We start from the raw sequence: 12,947 nt of genomic DNA on the forward strand, positions 1-12,947 counted from the left end.
GTAGATACTCAGACTGAGAAAAATCTAAGATTTTATCTTATAAGGAATTTTCTAATGTAGATTAATAAAAAAAAAAAACACCAAAAAAAAACCACCAACAAAAATTCTTGAATTTTCACCAGTGTAACTTGCCTGCTGGAGTGCAAAGATATACAGAATCTAAAATGAAAAATTAATCTCCATGAGGTATCAAGCTGACAAGATGATTTTAGATGACAAGTGGAACAGGCACTAATTAACTGCATTTTTTTTTTCAACAAAGAGAGGCTGGTAAAATTCAGACAGAAAGGCTGCTGAAGAAAAAAATACACTAACAAACAAGCTACTCAGAGCTTGATGCAACTCTTAAGCACAAATTAAAAAAAAAAAAAATGACAGCAGGCTCCCTGCTACACCAAAGAGTGCAACAGAGCAGGAGGTGGGAGTTGCAACTAATTTTTCCTCATTGCATTACCTTATTTTTTTTCCTGTACAGTTCTTTTGGCTTTTATTTTCCCTCCTTTTATCATTTTGGAACAAAGGAAAAGAAAAAGAAAGATGCAGGAACAAGTTCCTACTTCCTGGAGTCTTTTAAACTGGAATGAACAGAATACAGATGTGAACTTGCTCTTGGCAGAAGAATAAGTATTACTTCAACAGGGCATTAAAGGACAGCATAAGAGGAAAAAAAATCCCAAAATATAAGCATGCTCTACAAACTGCTAATAATGCACACAAAATTAATTAAAAGCAATCTACCTCTAAGTTCGATCAGAATATCAATTTTCTGCTCTAGAATTGCTTCAAGTTGTGTAGCATAAGAATCCACATCATAGTCCACTTCTTCTGTCATCTCAAGAAGGGCTTTTTCATCTTCCAGCCATCTAATAGATTCCTAGATAAAAAATAGAAACAAACAAACAAAAAACAAAAACAAGTAAATAAGAATAAATTCTTTGATGGTGGTGAGGCACTGGAACAGGTTGCCCAGAGAAGTTGTGGATGCCTCAGCCCTGGAAGTGTTTAAGGCCGGGTTGGATGGGGCTTTGGGCAACCCGGTTTAGTGGATGGTGTCCCTGGCCTTGGCAGGGGGGTTGGAATTATAAGATCTTTGAGATCCCTTCAAACCCTGTACTGGGACTGGGACTGATGGAGTTAACTTTCCCTGCAGCAGCCCATGCATTGCTGTGCTCTGCACTCCTAGCTAGAACAGCACTGGTATCACTCCAGTGTTGTGTCTATTGCTGAGCAATACTGGCACAGCATCAGGACTCCCTCCAATCCCCGCCCCTCCTCCTCCAAAAGCCAGCAGGCTGGGGGTGGGCAGCTGACCTAAACCAACCAAAGGTGTGGAGTAAGGAACACACGGACACCAGAGTTCTTTCAGGATCAGTAACTGCTGCTACTTTATTGATGACATAACTTCATTATCCTATGTTGCATCCACATATTGAGGACAGGCTCTGCTCTTATACCATTAGCCCCACAGCACTCCTTTTCCACTAACTATTCATTGGTCAACAACTTTGCCTGGCAACCGCAAACACCCAGCAACTTCCATGCCTTAATGGCTGGAGAACAAGCAACCAGAGACAGCAAGGTGTCTCCTCAATCACTCTTCTTTGTTCCCTCTAAACTCTTTACATTCCTTGATGGCCTCATAGCTCAGAGTCCAATGTTATCACAAACCATGTGGGGGCCACACTCCCACACAAAGGGATATTCTATACCATATGATATCACACTCAACAATAAAAGGTAGGTGTATTGGGTTTATATGGCAAGGTTTTGGTAGCAGAGGGGCTGCTGGGGTGACCTCTGTGAGAAGAGTCCAGAAGCTGCCCCATGTTAAATAAGGACCAGTTTCAGCCTGCTCTAAAGGGATCTACCACTAGCTGGAGTCAAATCCATAAGCAGTGGTGGTTGTGTCTGTGAGCACATATTTAAGAAAGGGGAAAATAACTGCTGCGCAAAAGCAGCTGGGAGGGAGAGGAGTGAGAAACAGCCCTGCAGACACTAAGGTCCGTGAAGAAGGAGGGGGAGAGGTGCTCCAGGTGCTGGAGCAGAAGTCCCCTGTGGCCTGTGGAGAGGACCATGGTGGAGCAGGTTGTCCCCCTGCAGCCCATGGTGTACCACAGAGGAGTAGATCTCCACCCTGCAGCCTTTGGAGGAGCCCATGGTGGAACAGGTGGATCTGACTTGAAGAAGGCCGCGGCCTGTGGAGAACCCCTGCCTGAACAGACTTTGGACTTGACCTGTGGAGAGGAGCCCATGCAGGAACAGGTGATCTGGCAGGAGCTGCCACCCATGGGGACCCATTGCTCCTGACGGATAGACCCCGTAGTATAGACCCTTATTGGAGCAATTCTTGAAGAGCCGTTGCCTATGGAAAGCCCATGTAGGATCAGTTTGGCAGAGACTGTATTCTGTGGGAGGGGCTCCACCTTGGAGAAGGGGAAGAGAGTGACCATGAAGGAGCAGCGGAGACAAAGCGTTACAGACTAACTGCAACCCCCATTCCCTGTTCCCCTGTGTCACTAGGAGGGAGGAGGTGGAAGAGGGTGGAGGTGGGGGCAAGGTGTTTTTAGGTTTTTGGAGTTTCTCATTGCCCTAGCTTGTTAGTAATAGGTAATAAATTATAATAATTTCCCTACTCTGAGTCTGTTTTATCCATGACAGTAATTGTTGAGTGATCTCCCTGTCCTTATCTCAACCCTTGAGCCCTTTCCATTGTATTTTCTTCCCCTTTCCCTTTGAGAAGGGGGAGTGAGAGAGCAGTTGTGATGGAGCACAGCTGCCCATCTGAGTAAAACCACCACAGTCATTTCTGGTGCCCAACATTGGGTTTGAAGGGTTGAGATAACAATAGATGTGATCAGAGTGCTTTAGAGGGAACTTGCAATTAGAATTTAGTTTACAGTTGGTAGTCACAATGCTGTCTGGATTGCTGTTAATATTTTTCTATGTCATACTGTTTTATGTGATCTGCCATGTTCTCCCTTTTACTCTGTAGCAGATTGGAGAGTTTGTTAAAGCCTGTGTCTGTTTTGTTTTTTTTTCAGTTTGCTGTTCTGTAAAGCACTGGCCTTGAGCCTAATCTGGTATTTGGGCCCTGCATTACTGTCATCTGTGTCTTTTGAGAACTATCTCTTGGAGAATATTAACAAGTACACTCTCTCTTTTTCCTCCTCTGGAAGTCAGTTTGTGGATGATATCAGGAATGGTACCTCCTCCTTTCCCTGTGTTGTAGGAAGACACTGCAGAACCAACAACAGGTCAGCTTCGCAAGGAACTGGGTAAGTACAGCAACGACTTGAGCTAAGCTGGCATTGGCATCCAGAAATCCTATTCTGACTGTCCTGTGTGATCACTTTGGTAGATGAAGCCTAAATCATCAACAGTTCTTATTGACATTTTGGGAGAGGCCTACAGAATGAAAAGAAGTGCCTATATATATCTGTTAAAGGACAGGGAACAGTGGTGATAAGTGGTTTAGTATATTGGTGATACCAATATACTAAAGTATGTGGAACCTGAGTGTAACACAAATGTTATGGAATAAGGGGCGGAGGTTGTGCTGGGTCTGGCTGGGATGGAGTTAACTGTTCCTGTAGTGACCCATACAGTGTTGTGCTCTGCACTTGTAGCTAGAACAGCACTGGTATCACACCTAATGTTTTTTCTATTGCTGAGCAGAGCAATTGCTCCCAGACAACTGCTATGCATGTTGAGGCCCTGCTTCCCGGGATGTAGCAGGATGTAGCCGAATATCACTCATTGAATGGAAGTAGAAAATACATTTTTCCATTTTTCCTTCCCTCTGTGCTTCCATGCAGCCTTTGCTTGTTTTTTTTTTTTGGTTTTTTTTTTGGTGTGTGTGTTGTTTTTTTGTTTTTGTTTTTGTTTTTTTTGTTTTTGTTTTGTTTTTTCCTCTTCCTTTTCCCTTTAATTAAATTATCGTTATCTTAACCTGTGAGCCTTTTTTTTTTCTTTCCAGCATACTTTCTTCTCCCACCCCCCTCTTCTGAGGAGGAGCAAGAGAGCAGTTGCGGTGGAGTTTGGCTGCCCAGTAGGGTAAAACTACCACAAACCTAAACCATTCTATGATTCTATGAAATGCATTAGCAAAGGTACTAGTTTCATGACAAAGAGCTGAATTACTCCTTTTCTCAAAATGAACACATTTCTATACTGTCTAGTCACCTCATTATAACAGATTTCAATCCTAAAATGAATCCTTATTCCCAATTCAGCAAAGTTGTGTGTTTTCTACATAGTTTCTTAATTATAACAGCCATATCAGCAAACATAACATTATGTGGTTCTAAAGTCAGTCTTCATTTTTAAGTTCAGGATGGTTTCCACTGACTACAATCCCGGTGTTGTTATTGCAGTCATGGAGCAAAGATAATTCTGTCCATACTCAAAACCAGTTTTGAGAGAAAAAGAAGAGCTATTTTAAACTCTCTATTGCATGTGCTAACTCCCCACATAGACAAGAGTACTGTAAAGGTTGGTTAAACCAGCTCTTGGGCACCTTTGCATTCCAAATATTACCAAAAAAGAGGAATTTTAAAAAATAGTCTTGCATCAAAGAATGCAACCAAGAGCTTAAAGCTTACAGAACCATGCAAAGCTAAGATCAGGAGAACTGATCTCATTAGAAATGCTTTGATTGTAAAAGAGAAAGCAGCTGACAGTTCTAGGCATGCTGGGCCTGAAATGCTAAAATTAGCTCTTCCCCTTTGTGCTCAGTAGCCCAAGTAATATCGAAAGCATCATCCAAACACCATGTATGCTTTTTCGCACAGATGGAGCTAACATCGGGACAGGATTCATCTCATATAATGTAAACTTATACATTCAAGAATCACAGGAAGACAGACATGTCCAGAGCACACTTTATTCCATTGGTGTATTTTAGGCATTTTTGTCAGGATAGGATATTTCATATCCCAGAATCAACAGCTTCCAGAAGAAAGCTGACAGAAAACAACTTCTGCCTGGTACAGCTTGTAGATTTTGTATTGGTGCAGCCCACCTCCACCCATGGCATAAACTAACAAGCCATGCTGTGAACTAAGGGAGCTGAGGCTCAAACACATTTCCTTCTAGTGACTGCTGTGAGCAGCAGTAATCGCCAGCAGAAGGTCAGATGGACACACAGAGGCAATAACATCTTTAATGCAACTTGTCTTTCTAGAAGTCCCAAGCATTAGGACACAGCTATGGCATAAGACTTTCACACTTTTGTGTCTTCGGGACTAGTGTTTCATAACTAAATCTCTACATCTGTTGTAAAATGTTTTATTTAGTATCTTACTATATTGCATGAATACACATCAATGTTCCATTAAGTTTGATGCCTACATTAGGAGATCTGTGTATTCCCTACAGGTTTAATGTTCTGCTATTCTCTTGCAGTAGACATGCCAAACGGACAGCCTGCCTAAAGACTCTTAGGTTATGAACAGAAGCAACTCACATTTCCTTCTGAAAACTAGTAATTCATACTTATTATTACAATTTGTTTTGTGAATGTAAAAGGATCCATGGCACTGACCAGCATTGCACTACTGGCAGTATTCCTTCCAAAGACCCTGACTAGAATGAAAACCTTTATGTATCTGTAAAAAGGAAGCAAACAGGCAGTTAGAAAAATATGTCTCTTCTGGATCTCAGAGGGAGATGACCAAACTGTCAACAGAAATGGTTCTGATAGAGACATTACTATTAATTTCCAGCTTTGAAATAGGAATACTGGCATAGATTAGACAATGAAATCATAGAATCATAGAATGAATCATAGAAATGAAAAGTTCAAGACCAATCTGAATGAACTTCCTGCAACTAGAAAAAACACAGTCGCTAATGCTGGAAAAGGACTAAAACAGAAAATATCTCAGTAGTAAGAAGAAAATAGCAACTTTTCTTAGAGTGAACAGTCTATTTAGGAATGCTTGTGAGAAGAAAAAAAAAGGAAAGAAAGAAAAGACATTTTTACTAGATTTCTGGGATGATAGAAAAACATGCTTCTCTTTCATCCTGGGGATGAAGATTAGTGGTTATGAGATCTAAACATCTGTCCCTATTTGTTTGCTACAATGGGGTTAGTGTAATAAAACAATTTAGAAAACCCTAACTGCAGAGGAATGACCAGATGATATCCTGCATTATATGCGGGATATGTGCTTTACTTGGGAAAATCTGAATTCCTGGATTAGGATAAAACAAAGCAAAGCTCCATCCTTTACCTGGAAGACAGCCCTGTGGTCTTCTACTACTTGTTCTTCCATTTCTACCATTTGTGACACAGCTTCATGAAAAGTAAACAATTGTGGAGAAACTTCCTCTTCCTAAAAACAATAAAAGCTTGTTAGTCTGGAAAGAACTGTGGCTACAGGAAATATACTGAATATGTTCCATCCTATCACAGAGCATGAAAAGAAATATGCATAAAGCAGAGCTTGTCAAAAATAGAATTTTATACTTCTGACATAAAAACCTCCAGAAATGAGGGGAGAGGGCAATAAAAATAAAAATGTTAACAGAGTTAAATTTAGTTCATATTCATTAAATATTTCCAGCCACTCATCCTTGTGAATACTGGAAAACAGAATATTCCACATTAGAAGAATAAGTTAAAATAGTGGGAAGACAAAGTAACAAGGGAATAATGGTAATTTTTAGTAGGTTTTAACACCTACAGAAAACTAGGTTTTCTGTCAGGGCCTTTGTTGTGCGTGCCACAAAAGACAGACGATAATTTTCAGAAAAGAGAACACATTCAATACATTTCAGGAAATCAAAATTAAAGTCATACTTAGAAAAAAAAAATAAACCTAAAGTGAAAAATCTAAAAAATACATAGTAATTAATACATTAGAAGAATGCACAGCATAGATTTACAAACTGGAACAAACAGGACTTCTGTAGACAATAATCAACAATCAAAGGGGAAAGCACTAGATAGTTTGCAACTTATTTTTTAGCAAGACATTATGGTTCCTTATACCACACCTTTGAAATCTTTTAAAATATACATTGTAAAGCTTAATTGAATTCCACATGAACAATGAAAAAATGTTATATGAAAGAATATCTGTCTGTCCAGTGGGAAACTCAGAATTACATAGCATGTTCTAGAGCCCATTACTAAAATGAGAGAAATACAGCAAAGACCACGAAGAAGTGTTTGAGAAGGAAGAGAATCTTGAGAAAAATACATTAGGATAGTATAGATTTTTCTTTTCTATCTTTCACCGACTTTTCACAAACTGAGTTTTAATCCCTATCGAACATTTAAGGAACCAGGACAATTGCTGATAATTAACAGTGAGGGAAAAATGTCCTTTGGAAGATGCCTTTCAGCCCCAGCTCCCTACTCGTTCAGTCCAAGGAGACATTTTGGGAACGTGGTGTGGTTCTCCCCCAAACAGGGCACTGGAGTTTCACTCCATGAAAATCAGGATGTCTGTAAGAGGAATGATGGGCAGCCAGATTCCTAAATGCATAGAAAGGCAAACTCACTTGAAATGGGTGTTGGATGCATGGAAAATAATGCTCAAAACCACAAGTGTTTTAAATAAAACATACAAAGGATACTTCTAACTGTCTAATGCAAGATGAAGCTATACTGGAAAATATGCATACCTAAAAACATCAGTGCCTAGACACTTTCTAGACATTTAAAATCCTAATCAGTGAGAAAGATAAAGAAAAATAAAACATATTCCTCTCACCCTTCAAGAAACCTTTTTCTTTTTAAATCCTGTATGGGAATGAACTATAAAGTGAGATGGTGAAGATGCATGTTGTATATACTTAATTATACTGATTACAGGCTATAAATATACATTGCTCTGTTGTGTTTTTTTTTTCTACCATGGTATTTATTTTCATCTCTTTACATATAATGCTGTAAACTACTCACATTTTGTTCACATAGCAGTTTGAGATCATCTCTCTGAGGAGAGCTCCCCATGCTCCACTGCGTGCCCAAGTCATCAATCTGATTGTGAGTGTGGTGTATAATGGGACGGATATCCCCTGTAGCACTAGGATCAACTGTCAGCTCCTTCACCCTACAATCAGAAAATATTTCATTTTCAAATTAATAACTTCCTGTGCAAAGTAGCTACCACCAAAAATAAATCTCTATGGGTTTATATACAATTTAATTCATTTAACATGGATGATGATGCTACCTTCACAAATTTAATGTGCCAAGAAGACATTAGTCCAACTTGTAAAAACCATGGACCATTCAGTTTCAACTAAATTGGATCGAAGTCCATTTTCTAACAAAAGTAATTTTTAAAATGAAATCTTACTACTCATTAAAATGCTGAGGGCAAAAATCTCCTCAACATGAACTCCTTAACAGTAAATAATATATGATAGAAAAGTTCATTCAATGCCCAAAACTTGACCATTTTTCTTTTTTCTGTGCACCCATCTGTGTTTTAAAGAAATAATAATGAATATAACCTTAAACTAAGATAATTTCAAAGGCAAAAATATCTTAAACAGACTTGTCAGATTTGGTTCACTAAATATACAAAGGTGACATCACCATTTTCTTTTCTTTTCTTTTCTTTTCTTTTCTTTTCTTTTCTTTTCTTTTCTTTTCTTTTCTTTTCTTTTCTTTTCTTTTCTTTTCTATTTTTTAAATGTATGAAGGAAAATAGCAAGCCTGGATACAAAGGGTAGATGTTTAAGGAGGATGAACAAAGTACTGGGAAGATGACTGAAGATCATGCAGAACCATCACCTGCCAAACAAAATTAAAAAAAAAAAAAAAGTGCATGATTCAAGGTAAGGGGAATAATGTGAAAGGTTGGTCTGTAAAAATACATAGATAAAATAAAAACTTCAAAATAAAGATTTGATGTATAGAATAAAGTAGACCTGGTGACTGAAGGAGAAACGTCATCATACTCATAGGAAGGAGAGAGATCAGAGCGACTGCCACTACCCTGTGAGAAGGGAATGTCTGAAGGACTAATTCCAAATTCCTTTACTCTGCAGTAACAAAATACAGCATCAAATTAAGAAAAAATGACCTCATAAACACAGTTAAAATGACAACTCTTTCTTAAGTATTCTTCTTTTATAGTTTAAAAACCTAATAAATTATGTTTAAATTAAAACACAAATAAAAGCATCAACTTACTTAAACTTTCTGCAAATAAAGGTCACTAACAGACCTGGAAAAAAACAGCACTACTAATCTGCAGGAGAATACAATAGCAATGTTTTCAGAAGAGTAATTCCAAAATTTAGTTAGTGCAGTAAATAATGTCTGAGTAATGGCTGCAGTGGCTTAGGTGGAGCTTGGCTGCCCACCTGAGTAAAACCACCTCAACTTCAAGTACCCAAAAGGGTACTGGTGGGCTTTTGGCATAGTTGCCTTGGAGATGGAGGACAGTAGCCAAAAGGATATCATATACTTTATGACTCCATGCTGAACAATAAACCTGGGGGGCTGTCTGGGCAGGGGAAGAGGCTGCTGTCTGGGCATTGGTTGGCAGGTGGTGAGCAATTGCATTGCGCATCACATGCTTTGTATGTTCTATTATTATTTTTATTATCATCATTATTACTATTATTATTTCTCTTCCTTTTATCTCATACTAAACTGTATTTCAACTCATCAGCTTTTACCTTTTTTTCTTCCCAATTATCTCCCCTGTCCCACTGGGGGGGGGGGGGCGTGAGCAAACAGCTGTGTAGTGCTTTGCTGCTTGCCTGGCTAAACCACAACACCCTGTAACAACATACAAAAGTGATACCAAGATGAAGAAACAGATTCAGCACAACTGTTTTTGTATTTAATTTTTCTGCAGTGTCTTTTTCTGGAGTGATTTCAGCAATGCGTAGGCTATAAGGGACAGGAAGATCCAATATGTCTTCATGAATACAAAACTCCCTCCTTTACATTAATACAGGGGACTAGAATAGATGCCTCATTTTCACAAGGAAGGAAATTACACAGACCAGTCCAAGCCAGACAGGCTTGCTACTAATTCCCTTGATTCAGGGGCAAATTCAGATTCCAAGAGGAACTGGTGATAAGCTTTTATAGCAGCCCTTTTTGCCCATTAGTGACAGTAAGGAGTGCCCAGACAAACAGAAGCAGACACAATTTTGCCCTTATCTTTCATTTGGGCAAGAAAATCCGATTCCAGACCAATAGGTGGTAGCCTTTTCCAGAAAAACAAAACAAAACACGCACACACACACAAAAACAAAAACAAAAAACAAAAACAAACAAACAAACAAACAAAACAAACAAACAAAAAAAACACAGCAGGATTACTGATGGCCTAGGTGCTAGCTTTGTGAACTCCAGGTCTTGCTGGAAAACTGTAGCAACTCTCACTGCAGCACACACAAGATTGCCCCATCTATGTGAAATTAAGCAGAACTGCATCTGGAAAAGGCTCCTTTTACAATTGCTGAAGATAGGCTAACGCTTTCAGAGAGTAGTACAGGTCTCAGAGGTGCTGACTCAGCCTCTGGAGATGCTTATTTCTGTATGTATATTATAAAGTCACTGCTGGATTAGCCAGATTTTACTTAGGTGTCTCAGATATTTGCTTATAGTTAGAAAGTACAAAAGCTGGGACACAGCAACTGCAGAATTTTGATAAAAATAAGCTAGCAGATATACATCAAATAGGCTGGCAACAGCATGCTAACAGGATGAAAAAGCACATTATAGTCAGCATGGATTCAGCAAAGGAAAGTCATTTTTGACCAGTCTGCTACACTTCAATGAGATTACTAACTGGGTAGATGAGGGGAAAGTGGTGGGTGTGGTCTACCTTGACTTCAGCAAGGCTTTTGACACTGTCTTCCATAACATCCTCATAGACAAGCTCAGGAAGTGCAGCCTAGATGAGTGGACAGTGAGTTGGATTGATAATTGGCTGGATGGCAGAACTCAGAGGGTTGTGCTTAGTGATGCAGAAATTAGTTGGAGGCCTGTAGCTAGCAGTGTCCCCCAGGGGTCAGTACTGGGTCCAGTCTTTTTCAACATTAATCAGTGACCTGGACGATGGAACAGAGTGCACCTTCAGCAAGTTTGCTGATGACACAAAGTTCGGAGGAGTAGTGGATACCCAAGAGGGCTGTGCTGCCGTTCAGAGGGATAGCAACAGGCTGCAGGGATCGGCCGAGAGGAACCTCATGAAGTTCAACAGGGGCAAGTGCAGGGTCCTGCACCTAGGGAGGAATAACCCCAAGCACCGGTACAGGCTGGGGAGTGACCTGCTGGAGAGCAGCTCTGCAGAGAGAGTCCTGGGAGTCCTGGTGGACACCAGGCTGACCATGAGTCGGCAATGTGCCCTTGTGGCCAAGGAGGCCAACGGTATCCTGGGCTGCATTCAGAAGAGTGTTGCCAGCAGGTCAAGGGAGGTGATCCTCCCCCTCTACTCGGCCCTGGTGAGGCTATGTCTGGAGTATCGTGTCCAGTTCTGGGCGCCCCAGAACAAGAGGGACATAGAACTACTGGAGCGAGTCCAGAGGAGGGCTATGAAGATGACTAGAGGACTGGAGCACCTGTCATTCGAGGACAGGCTGAGAGAACTGGGCCTGTTTAGCCTGGAGAAGAGAAGACCAAGAGGGGATCTTATCAATGTGCATAAATATCTGAGGGGAGGGTGTCAAGAGGATGGGGACAGATGGTTTAGTAGTGCCCAGTGATAGGATAAGAGGCAACAGGCACAGACTTAAACACAGGAAGTTCCATCTGAATATGAGAGGGCACTTCTTTACCGTGAGGGTGACAGAAAACAGATTGCCCAGAGAGGTTGTGGAGTCTCCTTCTCTGGAGATATTCAAAACCTGCCTGGATGCCATCCTGCGCAACGTGCTCTAGGTGATCCTGCTCAGCAGGGGGTTGGACTAGATGATCTTCAGAGGTCCCTTTCACTCCCACCCATTCTGTGATTCTGTGCTTTTTGGAAGGTATCTCAGCCAGCACTCTAGGGAATCTGGAGATGCCTCCAGAGCAGGGGCAAAACTAATAGTGGCGTCTTCCATACTCCTTGCACTGCAGACTATAACCACCTCTGGTGAGCCTCACCTTTGTGCCTGGCAAGATTGTGGAAAAGATCCTCCTGGAAGTAGTGTCGAGGCACATGCAAGAAGAGGTGATCTGAGACAGCCAGCACGGCTTCACCAAGGGCAAATCCTGCCTGACCAGTCTGGTGGCTTTCTACAATTGAGTGACTGCATCAGGTGACAAAGGAAGACTGACCAATGTCATCTACCTGGACTTCTGCAAGGCCTTTGACATGGACCTATATGACATCCTGGTCTCCAAATTGGCGAGATATAGATTTGATGGGTGGACCGTTCAGTGGATAAGGAATTGGCTTGAAGGTCAAACACAGATACTGGTGGTCAATGGCTCTATTAGGACTTAGGACTCGAGGAAATGACCACAAGTTGCACCAGGGGAGGTTTAGATTAGATATCATGAAAAACCTTTTCTCTCAAAGAGTGGTCAGGCACTGGAACAGCCTGTCCAGGGAGGTGGCGGAGTCACTATCCCTGGTGGTGTTCAAGAAGCACCGCCAGGTGCTACAAGAGATGATTTAATAGTTTAGTATTGGTGACAGGAGGACGGTTGGACTAGATGAACTTGTAGGTCCTTTCCAACCTTGCGTTTCTATGATTTCTATGATATCTATATCCAAGTGGAGGCCAGTGATGAGTGGTGTCCCTCAGGGGTCTTTCCTGGGACAGGTACTGTTTAATATCTTTATCAATGACATAGTGGGATCAAGTGCATCCTCAGCAAGTTTGCAGATGACACTAAGCTGAGTGGTGTGGTTGATACAATAGAAGGATGAGATGCCATCCAAAGGGACCTGGACAAGCTTGTGAATTCGGCCCACATGAACCTAATGAGGTTCAATAAGGCCAAGTGCAAGGTCCTGCACCTGGGCCAGGGCAAT

The 12,947-nt window shown here is 40.9% G+C and overlaps 1 protein-coding gene across 8 annotated transcripts in view; it reads right to left on the reverse strand.

The window, feature by feature from the left end:
* Positions 1 to 12,947, reverse strand: part of LOC311426276 (kinesin-like protein KIF2A) — a 109,105-nt gene that overhangs the window by 11,434 nt on the left and 84,724 nt on the right. For 4 of the 8 annotated variants that reach the window (XM_084502534.1, XM_084502537.1, XM_084502532.1 and 1 more), the window contains 4 exons: positions 8,890 to 9,003; positions 7,913 to 8,063; positions 6,234 to 6,335; positions 739 to 874 (listed from right to left, as the gene is read on the reverse strand). In XM_084502534.1, the coding sequence (XP_084358660.1) occupies positions 739 to 874; positions 6,234 to 6,335; positions 7,913 to 8,063; positions 8,890 to 9,003 (503 nt within the window). The remainder of the gene's footprint in view (positions 1 to 738; positions 875 to 6,233; positions 6,336 to 7,912; positions 8,064 to 8,889; positions 9,004 to 12,947) is intronic. The other 4 variants (XM_084502538.1, XM_084502536.1, XM_084502535.1 and 1 more) reach the window with 2 other exon arrangements.

Source organism: Aythya ferina (assembly GCF_964211825.1).
Source record: "Aythya ferina genome assembly, chromosome: W".
Taxonomy (NCBI): domain Eukaryota; kingdom Metazoa; phylum Chordata; class Aves; order Anseriformes; family Anatidae; genus Aythya; species Aythya ferina.